This window comes from Thermobia domestica, chromosome 1, assembly GCF_964235325.1.
Source record: "Thermobia domestica chromosome 1, izTheDome1.hap1.1, whole genome shotgun sequence".
Lineage (NCBI taxonomy): Eukaryota > Metazoa > Arthropoda > Insecta > Zygentoma > Lepismatidae > Thermobia > Thermobia domestica.
Window position 1 is genome coordinate 260,328,829 of NC_137454.1, and position 26,148 is coordinate 260,354,976.

The 26,148-nt window shown below is 33.6% G+C and overlaps 1 protein-coding gene across 1 annotated transcript in view; it reads right to left on the reverse strand.

The window, feature by feature from the left end:
- Positions 1 to 8,252: 8,252 nt before the first annotated feature.
- The window catches only part of LOC145660726 (uncharacterized), a 73,880-nt gene continuing 55,984 nt past the window's right edge, over positions 8,253 to 26,148 (reverse strand). The window contains exons 6-7 of the mRNA XM_081726116.1: positions 12,903 to 12,969; positions 8,253 to 8,427 (exon numbers count right to left, since the gene is read on the reverse strand). Coding sequence (XP_081582242.1) covers positions 12,944 to 12,969 — 26 coding nt within the window. The 3' untranslated portion in view covers positions 8,253 to 8,427; positions 12,903 to 12,943. The remainder of the gene's footprint in view (positions 8,428 to 12,902; positions 12,970 to 26,148) is intronic.

A 26,148-nucleotide genomic window follows, 5' to 3' on the forward strand; every position in this document is an offset into this window, starting at 1 on the left:
TATCCTACGGTTATGCCTTTGAGGCTAAAATAAATGGTTAACGAAAGTGAATCATGTAAGTAATTAGTAGAAAGAGAATGTGGGAGGAAATAAGAGAACCCCGAGAAAACTAACGGACATGATGTTATCCATCACAAACTTACTTAACCTGGGATCGATCAATCGGGACCTCTAGCACCTGATGTAAGCACTCAACCACTAGAGGCACCTCCTAATATACAGTATTTTATAACCAATGCAGTTATTATTGCTATAACATTTCGCTATGAGGGGCCGCGGTGGCTCAGTGGTAGAGCGTTCACCTCTGGTGCTTGGGGTTCCGGGTTCGATCCCAACCTCCGCCAAGTGGACTTTGCGGTGGACAAACACCGTGTGCGTGGGTTTCCTCGGCGTTCTCCCGTTTCCTCCCACTTTCTTCTTTCCACCATTTCATTAATTACTCATCATCACCGTCTCCTTTAGCCTAACCGGCATAACCATGGGACGTAAAACTCAAAGATTTCATTTCATTTCATTTTGCTATGAGAAATTGGTCTTTGCCCATTCCCCAAGCAAAGTTAATAGTATAAACTATTGTATTCCCGTTTTTATTGTACGTAACATCCTGGTCAATCCTAATTATCATTTGTATTTCAATACTTACGCGACACTTCAACAATGTTAAAGGTAACTATACATATTCTGAGTCCATCTTTCTACCCCCTCCTAATGGTTAATTTTATACTAATTTGGATTATTTGAATTTCTTATTAGTTAATATATATCTGCATAATTAAAAATAGAATATGATTCGTCCTATTCCAGAAAAAAAAGTGTCGTGTTACTGATTGGTTAAAATTTCGCCACCAGCGATAGTTATTTCCAACCGTGCCCCACTGTTCAAGAACGAAAATGTAAATTGAACAAAATCAGCTAATTCTTATTGATTTTGTGGTGCTGATCACGAAGTTGAAAGTTATTTTCGAATATTAGCTCTTCTTTTCGTTTTACAGGCATGTCTAATAATAACGCTTTAAAAATAAATATATTCGCTTCGTTTGGGGTAAAATGTTACACTGATCCGGCAACACTGGAGAAACTATATGAACGCTTGGTTTCATTGTGTTCCTTATCTCAGTAGTGTTCTGCTATTGTTAGAAAAGGCAGGTTTAGTGCAGTTATAAGCGTTTTGGGTATGACGTTTGTGTAGTGCAGGACATAAAAATACAACTACAAGTACGCACAAATACTGGTATTTCGAATGTATATTTTTAAATAGTTGTCGGAACTATTTCAAGTTACATTTTGAGGATTTCAATAAACAAAAATGCCGCGAAATTGTGTAAACAGTGCGGATAGCTTCTGCTACGTATGTGGGGAAGTGACATTTTCCTCACAAAAGCAGACTATAACACCACTAATAAGAAAAGCCTATCAATATTACTTTGGTTGTAAAATTTGAGACCAAGATAAATCTTGGGTACCCCACATTGTGTGTAACACTTGTGCCAGCAATCTAAGAAATTGGATTAATGGGAAGGGGAGCTCAATGCCTTTTGCAGTGCCCATGATTTGGAGGGAGCCAAGCGACCACATCAGAGACAGTTATTTTTGTATGGTTCCTTCCGTCAAGAAGGGAATTTCCACGAAGAAGAAGCGGACCTTGATCTATCCTAACATTCCTTCTGCAATGCGCCCTGTTCCACATGGAGAAGGACTACCTGTTCCTGACCCACCTAAAGAATACGATCCTTTTTCTGATGATGATCAAGAAGTTGAAGCTCCTGAATCAAGTACTTCGAAGGACCCTACGTTTGTCGTAGAAGAACCTCCATGTGAACCACATAGACTTACTCAAGAGGAACTAAGTGATCTAATCAAAGACTTGGACCTCTCGAAAAGCAAAGCCGAAATTTTAGCGTCACGCTTAAAGCAATGGAATTTATTGCAGGAAAAAGTAAATATTTCAGTGTATCGGAATAGGGAGAAGATGTTCACTTCATTTTTTACTATGGAAGACACATTTGTGGCATGTACAGATGTAAATGGTCTCATGAGGGCACTTAAAATTAATTACGAACCTACGGAGTGGAGGCTCTTTATAGATTCGTCCAAGGTGAGTTTAAAGGCATTGCTTTTACATATTGGAAATGAACTTCCTTCAATTCCTGTAGGTTACGCAGTTCATATGAAGGAATCTTATGAAAACTTGAAACGTTTACTTCAAGCCATTAAATATTACGATTTTCAGTGGCTCATTTGTGGTGACCTTAAAGTAATAGCACTGTTGGTAGGTATGCAGTTAGGGTATACAAAGTATTGTTGCTTTATATGTGAATGGGACAGTAGAGATCGTGGATCTCATTACCGCAAAAGTGATTGGAGTACCAGAGAAACTCTTCAGCCGGGAGTGAAAAATGTGCAGCATGAACCACTGGTAGATCGTAACCGATTTTTGCTTCCCCCTCTACATATTAAATTAGGTCTTATGAAAAGTTTTGTTAAGAGCATGAACCAAGAGGATGAGGCCTATAAGTAGGGCCTACCTAAGAGGACAATTCCCTCGATTAAGTGATGCCAAAGTTAAAGAGGTTGTTTTCATAGGGCCATAGATTAGGCAACTATTCAAAGATCACAAGTTCGACGAAATTCTCCAAGGTGAGGAGAAAGCTGCGTGGGAAAGCTTGAAGAGTGTTTGTTCACAGTTCTTGGGAAGACACCGAGCAACAAATTACAAACAACTGGTAGCAAAGTTGTTATTGTGCTACGAAAATCTTGGTTGCAATATGTTTCTGAAACTCCACTTTCTTCATTCACATCTAGACTTCTTTCCCGAAGATTGTGGAGCAGTAAGTGACGAACATGGTGAGCGTTTCCATCAAGATATTGCAGCCATGGAGAAGAGATATTAGGGAAAGTGGAGTTCTAACATATTGGCCGACTACTGTTGGACTATTGCAAGGGATGCTCCAGATGTAACCTACAAAAGGCAAGCCAAGCGAAGACGCTCAAAATAAAATAAACATAATCCTGTACAAGGGATCCCTTGAAACTTTTGTCTACATTGCAGTGTAGTTCTTGCACAAAAAGGTATTTGTACATATTTTTCATGTTTTGATGTCAATACTGATTTTTATTACGGAATTGTTAATGTTTAACTTGACCACGGTTACTTTATTTTCTGTATCGCTGTGAAACTGGTATTTGCGCAATTTTGAAAAAGGAAGTACAAGGGTATAGAAAGCTATAGGTTAGGGTACTTCTTAACTCCCCCAGCTTATCACATCACAGTGAAATAGATAAAAAAAAGTGAAATGTAGGTTTTTACAAGAATTTTGCTTAAATGTTCTATAAATATTAATACATTTGTATATGTACAGCTATTGTTGTACAAGGGCGTTTTTTTCACAACCTGAGCTAAGAAAATTCTTCTATTATCATTTCCTTTCATATTATGCTTAAATGAATATAAAAATCGCAATTTCAAAGAATTTACATACTTTCGATCAAAATTTGTTGAACATGTCATTCTTTAACGCACCACTAAGATTTCTATTTTAAATACTTTATATTATTAAACTTTTGGTAGAGGAATGAATAAATATTTGTTGATGTGGCTAAAGTCATTGGTTCCGGATATTGGCATGAAGCCAACAGGAGTGGAGGGTCAGTGAATCAGAGCATTAGGTCTTTCAAAGAATGCATAATGTTAGTCCACTTTACGTAACATCCTGCTTCACTTGCCACATGTTTTTGAATGATCATTAATGTGTCTGGATATTTCTCTGCTGTTAAGGGGTTATTCATATACACCATCACCCATAGACATTATATCGCCAAAATAATTCGCTTCTATCTATTTTGAATAAATACGTACACATACGTACCTTGTATAGAAGCCTGCAATTCTGTCGGCCGCCAACCATTTACGTACCATTGTGTAGAAGAAAATGTTATCTTCAAGAATGAGTGAGTACGTGTTAAGAAGGAAGGAAATCAATGTTGCCCTATCTGACAATTGCTATACATAGGAAAATAAATTTGAATTTTTATACGGTAGACATTCGACCCTGGTAATTCCTAATGAACTTTAACTGATATTTTTTCTTTAACTGAACTAATCTACATATGCAAGATAAATATTTCTATTGAACAGAATCTTAATATTAAAATAATAAATGGGAAGGAATTGTTTGATGTATTAAAAATTCCGTTTCCCGGATTTAGAAACCAGAAAGTATTTTATAACTGTTAGATTTAAAAAAAAATGTTTGTTAATGATTTATTCATTGAGTTTTATTCTTGTGGGCCCTATCTAAAAAAAATCAATTTATTTTACCATAGGTACTTTCGAAGCAAGTGGTTCTTACTCCGAATGTCAATGGGAGCGTATTTATAGTTTTGATTCAGCACTACGAGATAATTGGAGGGCTACTTGAATTAAAAGGCTTTCAACTTCAGTATTGAAAACTGATGAATACAAGTGTAACATTGATTAATAATATATACACACCTCAAACTTAAAGAGAGTGGCAATCGGAGCCTAAAATGATGCCTCTGCCCTTTTACTACTCTTAAGGGCACGTAAGAAATTAACAATCTCTGTAATTATAAAATATTATTGAATATTAAACATTGGATTTCAGCAATACTTTTGTCCTGCTTGATTGAAACCCACGTATGACATGGAACAAAAGACGAAACATTCTGCTGTGTTTCACCACTGCATATAATGACGCGGCGGCACCGGAAACCGCCACATATTTGTGTTCATACTAGTGGTGGGCACAAAAACCGGTTTTTCGGTTTTCTTCAAAACTGGTTCGGTTTTTACCGAAACTTATGGATTTTCTCCAAAACCGGTTCGGGTTTCACCGGATCCGGTTAGGGTTTTCTTCAAAACCGGTTCCGGGTTTTTCCAAAATTTGTTCTATTTCTGACCAGAATAGGGTTTCGTTGTTCTCCGGAAACCGAATCTGTTTCCACAGAAATAGATTTATTTATCTCCCAAAAGTTTTCACCGAAACCGTAGTCGTCTTTCGTCAGCTCCAAGTTGCGAAATTGTATGTTGTTATTATCACTACTATATCTGGGTTGAAATCTGTTTTATATGAATATTCTTTGTTTGGCAAAAATTGGAAGTACTAACGTTAAAAGTATTAGGCGCCAAACTCATATTTCCAGTTGCAATGATGGCCTGGCGCCGGAATTATTCATCATATAGCATATAATATGCGGCTATATGAGTTTAAGCACTTTTCGACTTGGCAATTATTAGTCTGGTTGTATGACTATTTTGTATGATCTTATTTTTGCTTCAGTTTCCCGCAAACGTTTGCACTGCCTTCTCAGCAGTGAAATCTTTAACACTATTCATTTCATTACATTGTAAATGGTTTATACAAGAAAATGAACAAAAATAACGGACCAAGTTTAAAAGAAAACATTATGAGTGATGAAATTGTATAGAAACGGGTTAGAGCCTTTAAAGATGGCCACAGAAATGTTCATGATGAGAAACTGTCTAGGCGTCTTCTGTCATCACTGAAAACAGTCTCCCAGTTCGTTTCTCACCATGAACATTTCTGTGGCCATCTTTAAAGGATCTAACCCGTTTCCATACCATTTCATTGCTCATAAAGTTTTTTCCACACACTTCACTAATCTGGCGATGAATTTCAGTCGCTTTTACGCCTCTAGCACTAAGAAAACTAATCACAGCGCGAACAGATGTAAGTGCACTCATGTCCAAAATTATTGTTGCATGTCTATAAATGTTGTTGTAGGAATATAATTTATTAACGAATTCGCCCGGTATTTCTTATAATGTTAGTGTGTGTATAATCGACAAAGACATGTATGTGGCAATTTTCATGTCAAATGAGCAGTAAATAAGAATAAAACGAAAATAACACTTTCTTGTCCATTTAGCAACATTTTGTTTTACTCACTAATTTTCGTATTTATAATTCTTTTCCTATCAAATTTACCATAAATATACATTTCCCGATTATACACATAGTATCAGTATTAAAAGTACCCTGCAAAATCACTATCAAATTATATTCTTACAAGAAGACAGTTATAGATATGCGACAATCATTTTGGACATGAGTGTACATATCGCGCATGCGAGGGATGCTGACCGCAGTGCTGCAGCGGACGAATTTCTAAACATTGCTTAAAGAAAAGAAACATCTCGTACTTTCGAAGCGTGTAATACTAATATAGAAATAAATTTAAAAGTTGACTAACTATTCAAAACTCTTCAGATATCCAGTCTTATCTATTGAAATTCGTTAAGCATCATATGATACTGAAACATGAATTAACACACTAGTAAATTTCTCAAGCTAGGTTTCATAGTTTTAGTGTGTTCTGGCTTTTCATTTACTTTTTGTACTTTTGGTAGATTCATGCTTTGAAAGAATTTCTTTTTCGAGCCATGTTAGAATTTGCTTCCTCCTCCATTTGTTGTAAGGAAGTTCTCCCCAAGTTCGGTAATAATATTTCCTCACTTTGTACAGTCCGCAGCAAAAAACCTGCAACATGAGCATGTAAGTTTATTGTGAAAAGACTAAGTCTTTTGCTCCAAAATGAGAGTGCATGGGAGGACGCAGAATTTCTCTGGCGTGATTCGTGCCACTTTAGACGTTATGTTGATTCCCTGCGCTGTTAGGTGTAGTTTTAAACTAACATCTCATGTTGCAGGTTTTTTGCTGCGGACTGTACATACGGAAAGAATGCTCCGTTGATTTTTTTCAACGAAAATTCTGTAGTGTCTCAAGACATGACAAAGCTGCATATAACTTTTTTTTTATGCTTCAGAGATCTAAAAAAACAACGTAGTTTACTTTTTAGAGTCAGTCGCATGATTCTAATTTTTTTTAGCCTAAAGCAAAATCGTAGGATATAAAACCATTAGACAAAGAAAGAGAAACTATTAGTGTGAACGGTGTACTGCATTTGGACCTTGAGTTAACTTGAATTTGTATTCTAGTTGACTACTCATTATGAGACCTGTTCGAATGATACTAAAATATTGAAATATTCTGTCAAAAACAACATCCATTTCATGGGACAAAACCTTAGTTTGGTTCACATATTGGGGAACAAAATTGGCAAGTTACTTTCGACTTTTGCCGAGATTTCATAATATATTAATTTTTGGTGTGTGAAACTAGTTTATATTAAAATTCTGTAATGTTACTAGGCATAATCTTTTCAGGAATTTTGCATACAGACTGCTGGATTATAATTAACAGTGCTTCAATTGAGATTTTTTTTTTTGTGGAATTATAGCACGCACACATACAACTACATGAATATATATGTAAATCTTACGTATATGTTTAAGTTATGTGAAACTTAATATAAATAACTTTGTAGGGCAGAAATTTGCAATTAACTTCAAAGCTTAGGAATAATGAAAATAAAAGTGTCTCTGCTATCATAGAACCTGAAATATTACGATAATGCTATGACTTCAATTTATCCTATTATATCCTCAAAATACTGAAAAACAATTTAAACTGTTGAGTGGAAGTTGATGAAGCACTAAATTAACCATGAATTAGTCTTTCATTATAAGTACTTTCAACACAAATACATATGTAAGTTGGGATGTATGTACTGCTATGATTTTGGTTTAATGTAAGGAAAACAATCTAAACATGTGATGAATAATTTAAACCTTTATATAAGTAGAATTTTAGTGAAAAATTCAAGATCCTAACTTTATAAAGCTTCAGGATTTTTATACATATCCTACTACTGTAAATATTTTTTCATAACAGCTTATTCAAGGGGAGGGGGTTAAAATCCGGAAATTTACCTTTGCAAAGACCATAGGACTTTTGATTAGGATTCATGCAAAAATGAGTTACATCAATATGACTGATTAAGATAACAAAACAAAATATTAAAAAAATATTCTTCGCCTTCCAGTTTCTCTCTACTAGAGCGCTGATCAATTAAGGAAATTTCATTTGCAAAATATTTTTAATAGTATTCAATTCCATTCAATTGTGTTGAAGACAGAAAAGCACTTTCTATTTATGTGCAGCCAACAGGATAGTGTGGGGTTCAAAACTAAGAAGAAATTTGATTCAGTAGAAGCATCAGCAGTATTTTAAAAGAACTAGATTGAGCTTCAAAATGTAACAATTTTTATTTTTAAAATCTTTATAGAAGAAATTAACGTGTAGGAGAAATTAAGCAGATTTAGATATATCGCGGGGATAACACTCGGAGCTCAGAAATATAAACGCAAATTCATGGATTGTGTTTATTAACTGTATATACATAAATATTTATACAGGAAACAACAGTAACAACAATAAACAACAAAGTACATTTATCTTGGTAGTAGCACCTGTCTCCACTCAATCATCTCATCATCTACCGATCTTCAGCAATGCAAAAACTGGTGATTATATGGCCCTGAAACTAAACATGGAAGATTGTTACAGAAAATTAGATTCATACAATATTAGATTTTTTCTCAATCTGCAATCGTCCTTGAAATAATAGTCAACTATATCTCAAAACCATAATGCGTTATAGATTATTTTGCTATATCGATGTCTTAATGTCCAGTATGTATGCGCTTAGGTATTACAACTTAACATTTCCTATAAATATTTCAAAAGTATTGTTAATGTCCATTGTAACAGAAAACCTGTCCTAATATTTTATGTATCAAGTTATTACACGAGAAAAGTCAAGTATATGTTGTATCCGAATAATGATTAATCAGATTTTTTTTTTTTTTTTTGTCAAACAATCCACAAAACTAGAATTTATCTACAATGCTGCACTGGTGTAGCTAGAATTTATATATTTGGGGAAGCTTGCTTCCCAGTGAAAAGTCGAAGGATCATTATGGGAATTTTTTATAACTTATTTGGATCACTGAATGATCAATTAGGATGATGAGAATGAAATGTTCGCTTTGACGTGCGCTTAGAAACTCACCTCAGCAACGTAACAACACAGGACAGGAATTAACTAAGATCACACGATCATTCAGGAGGCAGTGCATTGTTGAGCAAGATCGTGTGAAAGTACGCCATGGAGCACACAACTGCAAGTGAGTTTTCTTTTCGAATTCAAACTGGGGCATTCTGCACAACAGGCTTCAAGAAACTAGCAGTGCATTTGGCCAAGAATAGCGAGTTAACTAATCACTCGATGTTAGTTTGTCAAATTTCGTTCCGGTGACAGCATTACAAAACGAGCTCTGTGGGCACTGATAAACGTCATTTTGGATGAGTTTCTCAAGAACATCGTGGAAGGGACCCTCGGAAAAGTGTGTCAGCGTAGACGAGTTCGACATCCACGCCATACCACTGTAGTTAGATGGCTCCGTGCAATGGGTAAGGTGAAAAGTTGGACTTAAGGATCATCGTGAGTTGACACTGGCCAACTAGAATCACCGTCTGGAGATGCGCATTTCTCTGAGTGTAAAAAATAACATGGAAAGTTTCTTGGATCGCATTGTCACTTCAGATGAAAAATGGATCTGTTAGGACTGATCATCATACATTGTGAGGACAATGGTCGAACCATGATCAACGTCCAGGACTGTTTCCTAAACCACCTTTCCACCTACAGAAGGTTTTATTGCTGGTATGATGGTCTATGATGGGAGTGACTAATCATATCGCAGGCTACGCTAAACCATCACAATGGAGAGTTTCAATGCTGAGCTCTATGAAACGCACCGCAACTTTGCCAACAAATATCCAGAAATGTTCAAGACAGACCTCATGATGCACGACAATGTATGCTCAAATGTCACTCGAAGAACGTTGAAGTCTCCATGCATTGCAGTAGGAAATATTTTATCTACAGTTACACAAACTACCATCTCTTCCAGACTCTCGATCACCTCTTGGATAAGAGTAACTCCCCTGGTGATCAGGCAATGCTACTTGTGGTGAAGACTTCTTCACATCTAAGACTAATTTTCTTTCGCCACGGAATCCAATCGTTGGTTCAGTGATGGAAAAGTATGCAGTTGCAGACTACTTTGATTTACCAGGTATTGTAGTTTTTTTTTCGGTCTTTAGAAATGACACTTCTGGTGGGCATTTCATTTACACCAACTTAATACACGTGTTCTTTTTAGAGGATTGAAGTGAGATGGTAAGGCAAGTAACTACTTGAATCGTATTGTTAAAAAACGTGTACTTATTTTTACATTATTTATATTTAAAAGAACTTTAGCTTTCTTTGGGAAAAAAGTAACAAGTTCCTGTTGTACTATCACATTGTGTTTTACAGAGAAACTCAAAAAAATATTAGGGCAAATTTAAAAATATCTTGAATCAATTATCCCTCAGAATAATAGAATAATAAGTCTTTCACAACCACTTAGTCCTATAGCAACTTGAATTCATTTTAACTTTGAGAGAATTCCTTATTGGTCAAGATTTTAAAATCCAAACTGGAGTTACATGCTGTTATTCAAAATATTGTTTAAATCTATAGGCCAGCCTATGAGATGGAAAATACCAATCTTCCTACAAGCTTTATAATTTTAAAGGGCAAACTCGAATCACAGGAGAGAATCAACTGACTGCTAAAGGAAGATTTTCAAATTTCTTGTTGAAGGTACCAATAATCTTGTTCGTTACTTTATGTAACTTACGTATCTTTCAGTATTCGGAGGACTATACCTGATGGTATCCCTCAAATCACTTGCATTAAGAGAGTAGCCAGAAAATAGTTCGACGGTTTGTTTTATATTATATACGAGTAAATAATATATATATATATATACCTAGGTAAACCCGAACTATTTCAAGTTAAATTTCGTGTTCTGCAAAATTCTGTATATCACCTGCTCCATCAAAGTGCTGTTTCTTTGCTTCGAAAGTGCTTAACATTTATGAAGCAGCAGCCTGAATGAAATATGAATAAACTACACTAACAAATCTGGTTTCATGGTGTAAGTCATCTTGTGGAATTTTAGTTACAGGAATTTAAATATTTTTGGATTGTCGTTCGCACAGTTCTGTACATTAAATTTATCAATTCATATTTGTAAGATCTGTAAGATCTTTTTCTATCAAGGTTTTAATCTAAGATCTGTCTCTATCAAGGTTTTAATCTAACATTTATTAAGAAAATGACAGACAATTTCAACCAACTAACATTAACATTCAAAGAATATTGTTAAATACTGTAATTTAACTTTAAAACAATTTACCAGTATACAAAAGTTTATCACTATTCATTTAACTTAATGCTTCTTACTGTTTTATTGAGCTTGATAGCTGAAAAATCGTTAAGCATACTTAGCAAATATTTGTCAAACTGGTACTCTAACAAATGATTTTAGATATTGATACAAATACAAAGTATTAAATTAAACTAGATCTGCGTGAACTACACTTAAAAAATCATTTAAATTTTTGAGATAGCTAAAATTTTGGCTACCAGACAAGTCTATTTGAATCACGAAACTGGATTTTGTTGAGTGTGTTTCATTCAGGATTTTTGATCACAATATGTTGAGCTAAGTCAATACTTTCGAAGCAAAGAAACAATACTTGGAGCGTGACTGTACAAAATTATACAGAATACAAATTTAGTTTGAACTGGTTCGATTTTATTTAAAATTTTAAAAAATTAGAAGTTCAAAATCCAACAATCAGTTATGAACTTTGTCCATGTCATTCGAATTTGGATTTCTCTTCTTAGACTGACCCCAGAAGCACCCAAAATAACATCATTACTGCAGAATAATATAGTGAATAAATGATTTTCACTACTCGAGCTCCAATATTCACGTGCTTCATTTGACATTTTATAATTAAGGTACAATTTCTTAACTACCGGTATTTCAAATATGATTTAATGTTTATTCGTCCTCCCATACATAAAATAAAGCAGCAGTTTCGAGCCAACCCCCCCACCAAGTTATATTTAACAAAACACTGTGCTCAGCGGTATGTCATTTACACAAGTTTACAAGCTCGTTTGGTTCAATTTTGACAATCTCTTATAAGAAAACACGTAGCTTTACTTTTCTGAGATTCTCACGCGTTTATGCTGATAACCGTTGTAATTAGCTTTCAGTGCAATGCTTTGGTACACAGAGGTACACAACGAAACAAAAGAAACTAGATTTATTGAGAGGAGTGAGATCAGGTATGTTAAAAATAAATTACCAGCCCCATAATACATACTCTTCATCGTCTCAGAATCCCGCGGGGTGTGTCTGAATCATGAATTTCGTAACCCGTTCCATCTTTACAATATATTACTTGTAACTACAATAGTGTCTAAGTAGACTTGTGTATTAAGAAACGAACATTTACTCGCTTTTACCAAAATCACTTTCGCTTCTAAATAAATTTAAAAAATCGTGTTTAATAGAATCTATTTAGAAACTGTTAAAAAGACCTGTTTTCGTCTGCCAGCAAACAACTTTATTAATTGTGAAAGCAAAAGTTTTTGAAAACAAACATGAAACCAGAAGAGGAGGCAAAGGTCAAGATTTGGTCTGAGTGAAAATATGTTTATGATATTTCAAGTATGTACAACTTTCTATTATTAGTTAACTTTTAGTTTTTGTCAACAAAACTTACAGCTTATGAATATATGCAAACGTAGATATAAGATAAGTGACGGGTCGCATGTGGCTCGTAGTTTGGTGTTGAGTATCCCTTTCAGCACCGAAGATATATAAAACTTGAGTCTACAATTTCAAGTGGAATTCAAACCATCGTAATGCGGTCAAATTTCAAGGTTGTCCTACAGAGAATTGAACCCTGGACTCCATTTGCCACAGTCGCGCTCGCGCTAGTCATTAGACCAGCGGGAGCCTATGTGCTCTCGTAGCACAAGTTAGATTACACCGTGTTACGTAACATTTTTATAATAGTTGGGCTTGAAGATAAATCTATGCTTACCTGTTCGTTTAATTCTTTGTGAATCACAACATACACATCACTTATCTGCCTTCGTAGGGTCGTATATCTAAATAGAAACAAAAGACCTTACATTAAAATAAATATTATATATATAACATTAAATATTTTTTAACAGCTAACAAATTTCTATTTTCCTAACAAATTCCTATCTATATCTGACCTTCTAGGATGAGAAGAGAGCTTCCAGAATGAAAGCTAGCAATGCATTTTTGAATTTGAATATATATAGCTTTCCTTAAAGTAGGAAAGCACGATTCCCGTGCTCTCCCTGTACTCTCAACGCTCTCTTCAATATCAGTGCGTAGTAATGTGTAGAGTCTAGTACGAGATTCTGCCTCTTAACTGAACACTTTCTCATTTTTTTTAAAGCCCTACCCGCTGGTCTAGTGGCTAGCGCGTGTGCTTTTGCTGGATAGGTGCTGATTGCCACGGGTGTTGACTGCCACAGCCAATTATTGGTGCTGACTGCCACGACTGTGGGTGATTGCAAATATGAAGGTGCTGACTGCCACGAGCCTGGGAGAAACTGTATTTGGAAAGAGAGGAATTAATCCCTCATACTAAATTTATGATTATTAATTAATTTAGTAGAGAATAATTGGGGATTAATTTAGTAATCATCACAGCAAATCTATGTGGCACCCTATAAGTTACAAAGTTGCTCACTAAGTGGAACGACATACGCTTGGATGTTTATAAAGGGATTGTTTTTTCTGTTATATGTACAATTTGCACATTTCATTGTTTATATTAATTGTTTTATTGTATTATTTAATGGATATGATGGTCTGAAGCCAGCTGACAAGGGAAGTTCGGGAGAAAGCACTCGCTTGCAGAGAAATAAGCATGTCATTTGAAGGACCAATTCATGCTGATTATAACAGATAATAAAACTCCTGTACGTTGAGAACTATTCGAGATATTCAGCTTAGAAGTTTATATGAGAAAATGAGTGGATGCACGTTTCAATGCGTTAAGTATTCTCTCCCATGGCGAAGCCTGATGGTTTGAACTTGCTATTGTCACTAACCTCCCCCTTCTTTTCTTCTATTGAGATTTGTTTTGTTGCTAAGGTAACTATAATTTAGCTATTTAAGGATAATTAGAAATTTAGAAACCAAAATATTAAAGAAAAACTGATCGTGCTGCCTCAAGAAGAATTGAAGAGGGGAGTTAGTACCACAAAATGAAATTTTAAAAAAAAGTAATTTTGAATTTTGAAATAAAAAAAGGGAAATATAAGTTTTTAATGTGTTGTAAATATTGACGAAGTCGAGAAATTTTTGAGACCTTTTTTTTTTGTGTTTGTGGTTAAGTAATTGATTTTGAATTTTAGTGGGTACCTAAATAAAACAGTTACTAACACATGTAGATATTTATAAAGTAAATGATTTTTTTTTTGGAGCACATTGTCATTAATTAATGATAGAACAAGATTATTAGAAATATTAGTTAAATTTAGAACTTTTGAACCACATTAGAGGTAAAGGCAGTATTTAGTATTTTTATAAGTTAAATAAAATGGATTAAAATACAAGATATATATGATTTTATTACATAAAATTGAAAAAAATAGAAAAAGTAAACAAATACGTTTATACATATTGATAATTATAATGATATATCATTATATATATATATATTATTGTTTGTAACTCGAACATTAACTAGAATATTAAAGTTTATATAGCTTTAAGTACGAAATTTAAATGTTTATATACACTCTTGGAATACGTTTTGAAATTTTTCACATATTTTTCTTTATCTCCTCAATATATATATATTTAAAATCACTTTGTCCCAATTCTTAATTTTTTACTTTATATTATGTTTTCGCTGTTTAGTACTCAAAATAATTAAATTGTTTACAAACTTTAATACAACGAAAAAGGAAAGAAAGAAAAAAAATAACATACAATAACGTGGGTTAGAATAAAGTTTGTTTTATAATTAAAATAGGTAGTTTTAATTTGTCCACATTGTGTAATTTTATTTTGTTTGTCCAGTATGATATTTAGGATGTAGAATCATATTAAATCGTAGAATTTCCTGACAATAACGGTAATACGTCGCAATATTTTTTTTTTTTTTATTTGCCGTTGAAACGTAAGATTTGAAAATATTTTGTTACTACTAGAAACACCTTCCACTATTAATTTATTCACACTTCAGGGGCACAAAAGCAATGAAAGTGGTTAAATATATTTTTATCGAGATGGAAAGACTTTAAAACGAATGACTGTACGTTTGAAGCCGAGTTAACATATTGTTACATCACTGAAGAAGATATTACTGTATATTGAAAATTAAATACTTTAGGATTTGAAATAGCTTGAAACTTATTATGTTATAAATAATTTAGTTAAACTTTCCACTTCTTGTACTTTAAGTACATATGCACTGAGGTAAGGCAAAAGAGAGTAAAAGTTGAAAATATTTAAAGATACCTAAGTAGTTTTGCAGTTTACCTTACTTATTTTCCATGAACAAGAACTGAAATATTATGACATTGCCTTGCCGTGATTAACTTTAAAACCAAAATAGTCATTTCTTTTCTCTGGTTTAATAGTGATATTTTACGAATAATTTTATCCTTCGTATGAAATACATGTGAACCTTCCCATTTTGATTTCATTTTACAACTTTCCTTTAGTTACAGACAGAATGACTCGGGCTTATGGTATGAAAGCATTGTGTTTTGTTACCAGTTACAAAACAGTTTGTTAATTTAAAGCTGATAAAGTTTAATAATTGCAGTATTAGAGAAGGGACCTAGCTTTATAAAGTTGTAAAGTTTTATTTAATTTACATATATATATTATCTACAGAGGGATGGCTATAGTTGAGAGAACAAAACAACGTGGTAGGAAATTTGAGAAACTCACTAGATTACGATCTATTTTTATAATATTTTAAGTATAACGAAGATAATATAAAAAAAAATACTTATAAAGACCCCATCACGGAGGCATAATTATTTTATAATTATTTCTTTGTATTCATAAATGTATGAAATACTACTTAGAATTTATGTTTTATCATCTGTGACTATAAACATATGGAGTTTTTAAAGAACCTGCCATTTACGAAGCGCTTTTGAAATCTAATTTCCTTTTTTATACAAATGCAACATTTAATAAATTATCATAAACACAAGATCTCAGGCCGACCCTATCTGACACCGATTACATACAGCTTTTTACTGAAATAAACATCATACTTTATTGAACATATAGTTTCACAAACCACAAAGTTAACCTGACATGTAACCATATTTGTAAGCATAATAAAACACTCTTTCCAATTATAAAATAAAAAAAATTGATTTTTCTGGCCAGACTATTACCTGAATATTTCTTAATTTTTAAATGAGTGGCTGAATATTTAGAATTTAAGTTATTTAATTTTAAATCCTTCCTTTTAATAATTTTTATGTTTGCGTACTAATATAATTTAGTTCCAAATTAATGGGAAGAAAGTTATTAATTTATTAAGACGAAACAAAATTAGGGCAGGGACAAAACAAAACGGGGATTAAAAGAGAATAAGTTTTAAGGAATTATACCCTGCTAGGCAGGCCGGGATCTTGAAGTTTTTAAGTAAAATTGCTGGTAAAAAAAAAAAATCTTCTCTAATATTTTAACTCACGTTTCGGCCGTTATCAGGACATCTTCCTTATGGATACTCTTACTTTTATTAATATTTAATAAATCATATAGCTCTAAGAACAATTTTAAAACAGAGAAATTTCCAAATCGTGGTTTAGTCTCCATGAGCTATTTTTAGTATAACTTTTTTAGCGGCAGCAATATATTTGAATTCACATAAAAGAAAAAGAGGAGGGGGATACGACGACAAGACATTCTTAGTATCGGCTTATTTTAAAAGATCAGTCGCCGACCGCAAATAGCAAAGCTAACATGTTTATAAAACGTCTAACTAAAATAAGAAATTAAGAAAAACAAAATACAAGAAAATGTGAATAACTCCTCAAATAAAGAAAACCATTCGTCAGACTAGTACTAATATACTAGGAATGCTCAAGTAGCTTGGAATAAAAAAAAAAAAACACTAGAATACCATTTATTTCCGAAAGGTGACAAAGCATTACCATGCAGGTATCGACCCGCTCAATGGCAGTAAACACGAAATAACAGATAACGTAAACCTTCATTCATGCTCGAAATTCGAATGTCCCTAAAGTTTAAATATCAAGTGTAGGATTTAATTTTTACCACTTTATACGTCTATATATATAAATACGTTTTTTTTGCTAAAGCTGAATATTCGTGGAAAGAAAAAAAATAAAATATCCATGTAATGTGTGTAATCCTATGTAATTCTTGTTTAACGTTTATATAATTGTATTAAAGTGTATGTATGTATGTATGTATCGAATGAGGATTAACTTTAGATGTTAGTGTGATATACATATGATGCGGTATGTGTGCGTTTGTGTAGTGTGTGATGTTTTGATGAGTGTGTGATAATGTTTATGTACTAGACTTAGACAATATTTTATAACTATATTTATTTTCGGAGCTCATGTCGAACGCATAAACCAGTTATTAAAGCCTCGAAGGAGATTAAAACAGGCAATTCACTCTACTTGAACTCTGGATATATTAAAGACAAACCACAGGCAATAATGGGTGTTAGGACTGACAGGAAGATACAAGCGCGTTTAAAAAAATAATAGAGAGTAGTACGTTGACACGATATGACGACGACGACTAAGGAAGAAAATCGCACCTTCACATGTACGAAGTAACTAGAATAAACTTAACTTCTGCACAAAAAATAGCTAATATTGTTATAAGTAAATATGAGACTATAAATAAATGAATGAGTGAATGTATGATGTATTGGTATTTATATAAATCAAAATCTTTTTTAAAAAAAATAAATATAAACCTTTTAAATCTAGTGGAGTTGCATCCTTGGTAAAGAGAGAGAAAATAAAGGGGAATGTTAAATTTGTAAAATAAATAAATCCAGGACACGATTGTAACTACTATAGAATTACCATAAATTTTATATTAGGAAAAAAAAATATGATCCCGAGATATTATCTACTTCCCTCGCCTTTTATGCAATGAAGTAATGTTTATGGGAGATACTTAGGTCCACAGGTTTATAAACTTTGCATAATACATACACAAAGATATAATGTTAGCTAATAAAAAAAATATAAGTGAAAATTTCCAGTCATGATTTATACAGTGCACTACAGTTATAACGGAATCAAGTTTCCGTCTTAAATAGGTCGTCAGGCCTATGCCTAAACAGAACCTCTCCAAATTTAGGTAACTACTTTATTGAAAAAGAGGAAAAACAACAGAATTACCATCTTCAATTTCTTCGACTCTCTATATTTACTAGGACGGTGAACGGAAGTGCACTAACCGTAGGACGTTTAAGAAAGGGACTACTGTAATTTGTTTGTCCAAACAATCCGACATATTACGTATTCGTATTCTTTGCTATTTCGATTTTATTGACTTTATGTTACTAACCAAATCTAAGGCGAAAATTTATAATTGGAACATCTATAAACAAAATAACACATTTGCTTTGGCACGTGAGAGAATGCAAGCTCACTAGTTGAAAATACACACACGTATGTCCTGATTTGTATAAGAAAACCAATACTATAACACCTATTTAAAACAATAACCACTGCCAACCTCTGATCAAAACATCATGTTACTCACTTCGAACAATGTGCTCCAGGAAGGATAAAAAATTATGTTACACCCTTCATTCTGATCAAATAATGTGAAGACTGGTGATAATAGACAAGATTAACGACTACATCGCGGGGAGCCCTTTGAAATGCTTAAGGGAGGGAGCACACCGAATTAGAAACCCATGTTAAAATTGTATAACATTTTCCCAGGCATTTTACACTCTTAACATGACATAACACTCTCACAGATAAATATACATTTACAAGCCAAGCCCCTACAATTTCTATTATGTTAATTTGTAGCCCGAACCTTTTAACTTTTACCAAAGGGATGGACAACCTAAAATAATATTTGTTCTCAAGTATTTTATCACAAACATGGGGATTTCGAAGATATGATCTTGAATATTAATGTTGAAATTTTGTACTCCTTGTATAGCGAACTTCTCTGTACCAGCGAAAGCACCTAAAGTCAGGCCAGAGTATGGTCTGAGTTTAGCTGAAGGAAAACGCTTCTTTAACTGATTCCAAACCTCCCAATCCATTATACAGACCTCCGCCCCGCTATCTATGTGACATTTTAAGGATACTCCCCCTATAGTACCTTTGACTACAGGAGATGTTGAGAAATATTTTTCTTTATCGACTTTGGGCTCTTCTTCCACCACGAAATTTACTTTAAATTCAACAAACGAATCCAAATTAAATTTCGAAGGTTGGTTTTCCGAAAAGTGTATATCTTTTTCCAGCTTTTGATCCACGTTACTATTGTTGGTATTATCTATGGGGATTCTTCGTGCAGCGCAGTCATCTTCCCCCATGATCAAAAGAGACTGCGTTATTAGTTTGACGACTTAATTGGGGTTTCGCTTTTACTAGTTATGATGGTAATTTTGGGCTCTTTTCGCCTTTCCCCTCTGAGGTTTGATGTTGAACCTCGTCCATTCGACCTATTGTTACTTTCACCAGTACTTTGTTCGGTTTGATGATTGACATTTCGCCGGTCAAATGGTGTTTCACTTCTTCTAGGCCTTCCTCGGTACGAATTGAAACGACCATTACCCCTATTGAAGTTCGGGGCCGGCCTCGATCCACTATTATTACGACTTTCATAATTATTCTGGTCAAAACTGAAATTGCTAGGGTATCTCAAACCAGCTTGAGTGTAAGTCAGGAAATCCGTTTGACAGCTAGTTTCTACAGTTGAAGATGGCGCTTTCATAACTTTAGCCTGTCTAGCATAATATCGTCTTGGTTGGGGCCTATTTTCGAAACTCGTTTTCTGAGGCGAGAGTGCTGCAATTCTTGATAACAATTTATTAATATCAGTACAAAGATGAGTAGATATAGAACGTGCTTTTTCAGGTGGAAGGCAGTTTAATACGATATCAATAATCTCAGCCGGGTTCGGATTATCAGTAATTGAAAAATACATTTCCACTAGGTTCCAAGCGAAATCTAACAGTGATGAATGTTTATTCTTATCATATCGTTGGGACTGAAGAGTTCTTTTCTGGGAACGTTTGATACGGTCGTTACAATACATTTCCTTGAATAATCTTACGAAGTCATCATAGGTTTTAATCTTATACTTTACAGATTGAAACCAGGCTTCGGCGTAACGTAGTAAACATTTTTCTATTGTCTGAATTCGTTCAGCATCTGTCAGTGGATACATTTCCAAGCAACGTTCTAATTGACGTAAAAATCGCCTGGGAACCCCAGGAGAAATATCCCCACTAAAAACAGGAAACTTATCTAAATCCTTCAATCTTACAGAGTAACCTGGGTATTTTCCTCCTGTGCCATACGGATATGATCGAGGGATACCTTCACTGTAGACTACCTGACTGGAGGCAGGATAGCCAGCGTATGAAGCCGTAGACGTAGGATAAACCGGACCACAATTTGAAGAATTCCCAAAACTGAATACCGAAGTATTCACGCTATAATTCTCTAATACTGGAGCTTGATAGTGAGGAACAGTAGGGTGACTAGTTGGCCACACTGGTTTACAGTAGGGCAACGGAGTCATTCTGGGACTAACTTCCGTTAAAGTAGGAGTACTGATTTTAGTATTGACAGGTATATTTACATTTGTAGAATCACTAAGATTCAGAGAGAGAGGTGAGTCCTCTGCAGAAGAGACGTTAGGTTCGCTCACACTGAAATGTGCTCGCTTATGGGGAATTCCCGATTCTCCAACCCTCTCTGGGTTGCTTGTTTTGACTTTGAGTTCAAGAGCATGAATTTTAGTATTCAAATTAGCAAATGCAACTTTATTCCTATCATTGGATTCAGCCACATGTATTCGTAAACTAGTAATCGATTTATCATGTTGTTGAAGTTTCTCATCATGTTTGGAAAACCTGCCGGGTACGGCCTGTAACAGGAAATCGTGAGCGCTTAACTGGTTTTTTACCTTTTGTATATTCTCTTCCAAAGAAGAGATACTACCGGTACATATGTCTATACGTGAATTAACTACTGCAAATTTATTATTTACATTCGTTATCTCCCTTGTAAGTTCTTCACGTGTTTCAATCTTTACAGCCTCAAGCTGAGAAGAAAGTGTCTGGAGAGAGATCGTGATCGAATCGCATTTGGTATTAAGATTAGCACTGACAGTACTAATGTCTCGTCTTAGTTGCTCATTAGAAGAGGCAATTGCTGCGTTGGTAGCAGCCAACATTTGCGTTATTCTAGCCATAAAAATGTCCATGTCATTTCCGTTCTGCTTAGAACCTTGACTATGGATAGGAGTCGACGCTGCAGTGGGACTCACTTGGTCCTCTAAGCCGTCTGTACGACTCTCTATACTTTTCTCAAGTGACTTCTTCCTACTACAGGCTTCACATAGCCAACCAAAATCACTATCCTCTAGGATCGCATTGATACTGGTTGTGTTCGGAGAAGTCAAACAGAGGAAATGATACCAACGCCTACAGTCTATACATTCCACTACTCTTCCTCTGTCTATTGTACTTTCTTCGTTGTACGGGACGTTACAGCATGCGTACCTCCTTCCTTCACTATCGTGAGTTTCCCCATTTCCCGACATACTATTTTCATTTGCAGCCATCTATCTATTTAATATACACAATGAAAAAACTTAACACTAAATTGGTTTGTAAACCTAACCTTTTACTTTCTCTTACATAAGTGCACCTCCCCAGGCATTTCGAGCTATACCCATGACGCAGTCGCAATATAGTATCCACCAGTCTCACATTTTTTACGTAGATGTAAAAATTAACATATTACTTTAAAAGGTTACGAAATCTCTAACGACGCAGAAATTTACAACACATTTCTCAGAGATTTAATTCTCGGTTTATTTTAAGCAAGGTGCCCGTTATCATAGTAACAAGCACCGTTGCTAAGGAAACGCGTCCTGCTTACGGTCGCCAATTTATGTGTCACTAACCTCCCCCTTCTTTTCTTCTATCGAGATTTGTTTTGTCGCTAAGGTAACTATAATTTAGCTACCTAAGGATAATTAGAAATTTAGAAACCAAAATATTAAAGAAAAACTGACCGTGCTGCCTCAAGAAGAATTGAAGAGGGGAGTTAGTACCACAAAATGAAATTTTAAAAAAAAGTAATTTTGAATTTTGAAATAAAAAAAGGGAAATATAAGTTTTTAATGTGTTGTAAATATTGACGAAGTCGAGAAATTTTTGAGACCTTCCTTTTTCGTGTTTGTGGTTAAGTAATTGATTTTGAATTTTAGTGGGTACCTAAATAAAACAGTTACCAACACATGTAGATATCCACAAAGTAAACGATTTTTTTTTTTGGAGCACATTGTCATTAACTAACGATAGAACAAGATTATTAGAAATATTAGTTAAATTTAGAACCTTTGAACCACATTAGAGGTAAAGGCAGTATCTAGTATTTTTATAAGTTAAATAAAATGGATTAAAATACAAGATATATATGATTTTATTACATAAAACTGAAAAAAATAGAAAAAGTAAACAAATACGTTTATACATATTGATAATTATAATGATATATCATTATATATATATATATTATTGTTTGTAACTCGAACATTAACTAGAATATTAAAGTTTATATAGCTTTAAGTACGAAATTTAAATGTTTATATACACTCTCGGAATACGTTTTGAAATTCTTCACATATTTTTCTTTATCTCCTCAATATATATATATTTAAAATCACTTTGTCCCAATTCTCAATTTTCTACTTTATATTATGTTTTCGCTGTTTAGTACTCAAAATAATTAAATTGTTTACAAACTTTAATACAACGAAAAAGGAAAGAAAGAAAAAAAATAACATACAATAACGTGGGTCAGAATAAAGTTTGTTTTATAATTAAAATAGGTAGTTTTAATTTGTCCACATTGTGTAATTTTATTTTGTTTGTCCAGTATGATATTTAGGATGTAGAATCATATTAAATCGTAGAATCTCCTGACAATAACGGTAATACGTCGCAATATTTTTTTTTTTTTTATTCGCCGTTGAAACGTAAGACTTGAAAATATTTTGTTACTACTAGAAACACCTTCCACTATTAATTTATTCACACTTCAGGGGCACAAAAGCAATGAAAGTGGTTAAATATATTTTTATCGAGATGGAAAGACTTTAAAACGAATGACTGTACGTCTGAAGCCGAGTTAACATATTGTTACATCACTGAAGAAGATATCACTGTATATTGAAAATTAAATACTTTAGGATTTGAAATAGCTTGAAACTTATTATGTTATAAATAATTTAGTTAAACTTTCCACTTCTCGTACTTTAAGTACATATGCACTGAGGTAAGGCAAAAGAGAGTAAAAGTTGAAAATATCCAAAGATACCTAAGTAGTTTCGCAGTTCACCTTACTTATTTTCCATGAACAAGAACTGAAATATTATGACATTGCCTTGCCGTGATTAACTTTAAAACCAAAATAGTCATTTCTTCTCTCTGGTTTAATAGTGATATTTTACGAATAATTTTATCCTTCGTATGAAATACATGTGAACCTTCCCATTTTGATTTCATTCCACAACTTTCCTTTAGTTACAGACAGAATGACTCGGGCTTATGGTATGAAAGCATTGCGTTTCGTTACCAGTTACAAAACAGTTTGTTAATTCAAAGCTGATAAAGTTTAATAATTGCAGTATTAGAGAAGGGACCTAGCTTTACAAAGTTGTAAAGTTTTATTTAATTTACATATATATATTATCTACAGAGGGATGGCTATAGTTGAGAGAACAAAACAACGTGGTAGGAAATTTGAGAAACTCACCAGATTACGATCTATTTTTATAATATTTTAAGTATAACGAAGATAATATAAAAAAAAATACTTATAAAGACCCCATCACGGAGGCATAATTATTTTACAATTATTTCTTTGTATTCATAAATGTATGAAATACTACTTAGAATTTATGTTTTATCATCCGTGACTATAAACATATGGAGTTTTTAAAGAACCTGCCATTTACGAAGCGCTTTCGAAATCTAATTTCCTTCTTTATACAAATGCAACATTTAATAAATTATCATAAACACAAGATCTCAGGCCGACCCTATCTGACACCGATTACATACAGCTTTCTACTGAAATAAACATCATACTCCATTGAACATATAGTTTCACAAACCACAAAGTTAACCTGACATGTAACCATATTTGTAAGCATAATAAAACACTCTTTCCAATCATAAAATAAAAAAAATCGATTTTTCTGGCCAGACTATTACCTGAATATTTCTTAATTTTTAAATGAGTGGCTGAATATTCAGAATTTAAGTTATTTAATTTTAAATCCTTCCTTTTAATAATTTTTATGTTTGCGTACTAATATAATTTAGTTCCAAATTAATGGGAAGAAAGTTATTAATTTATTAAGACGAAACAAAATTAGGGCAGGGACAAAACAAAACGGGGATTAAAAGAGAATAAGTTTTAAGGAATTATACCCTGCTAGGCAGGCCGGGATCTCGAAGTTCTTTAAGCAAAATTGCTGGTAAAAAAAAAAAATCTTCTCTAATATTTTAACTCACGTTTCGGCCGTCATCAGGACATCTTCCTTATGGATACTCTTACTTTTATTAATATCTAATAAATCATATAGCTCTAAGAACAATTTTAAAACAGAGAAATTTCCAAATCGTGGTTCAGTCTCCATGAGCTATTTTTAGTATAACTTTTCTAGCGGCAGCAATACATTTGAATTCACATAAAAGAAAAAGAGGAGGGGGATACGACGACAAGACATTCTTAGTATCGGCTTATTTTAAAAGATCAGTCGCCGACCGCAAATAGCAAAGCTAACATGTTTATAAAACGTCTAACTAAAATAAGAAATTAAGAAAAACAAAATACAAGAAAATGTGAATAACTCCTCAAATAAAGAAAACCATTCGTCAGACTAGTACTAATATACTAGGAATGCTCAAGTAGCTTGGAATAAAAAAAAAAAAACACTAGAATACCATTTATTTCCGAAAGGTGACAAAGCATTACCATGCAGGTATCGACCCGCTCAATGGCAGTAAACACGAAATAACAGATAACGTAAACCTTCATCCATGCTCGAAATTCGAATGTCCCTAAAGTTTAAATATCAAGTGTAGGATTTAATTTTTACCACTTTATACGTCTATATATATAAATACGTTTTTTTTGCTAAAGCTGAATATTCGTGGAAAGAAAAAAAATAAAATATCCATGTAATGTGTGTAATCCTATGTAATTCTTGTTTAACGTTTATATAATTGTATTAAAGTGTATGTATGTATGTATGTATCGAATGAGGATTAACTTTAGATGTTAGTGTGATATACATATGATGCGGTATGTGTGCGTTTGTGTAGTGTGTGATGTTTTGATGAGTGTGTGATAATGTTTATGTACTAGACTCAGACAATATCTTATAACTATATTCATTTCCGGAGCTCATTTCGAACGCATAAACCAGTTATCAAAGCCTCGAAGGAGATTAAAACAGGCAATTCACTCTACTTGAACTCTGGATATATTAAAGACAAACCACAGGCAATAATGGGTGTTAGGACTGACAGGAAGATACAAGCGCGTTTAAAAAAATAATAGAGAGTAGTACGTTGACACGATATGACGACGACGACTAAGGAAGAAACTCGCACCTTCACATGTACGAAGTAACTAGAATAAACTTAACTTCTGCACAAAAAATAGCTAATATTGTTATAAGTAAATATGAGACTATAAATAAATGAATGAGTGAATGTATGATGTATTGGTATTTATATAAATCAAAATCTTTTTTAAAAAAAATAAATATAAACCTTTTAAATCTAGTGGAGTTGCATCCTTGGTAAAGAGAGAGAAAATAAAGGGGAATGTTAAATTCGTAAAATAAATAAACCCAGGACACGATCGTAACTACTATAGAATTACCATAAATTTTATATTAGGAAAAAAAAATATGATCCCGAGATATTATCTACTTCCCTCGCCTTCTATGCAATGAAGTAATGTTTATGGGAGATACTTAGGTCCACAGGTCTA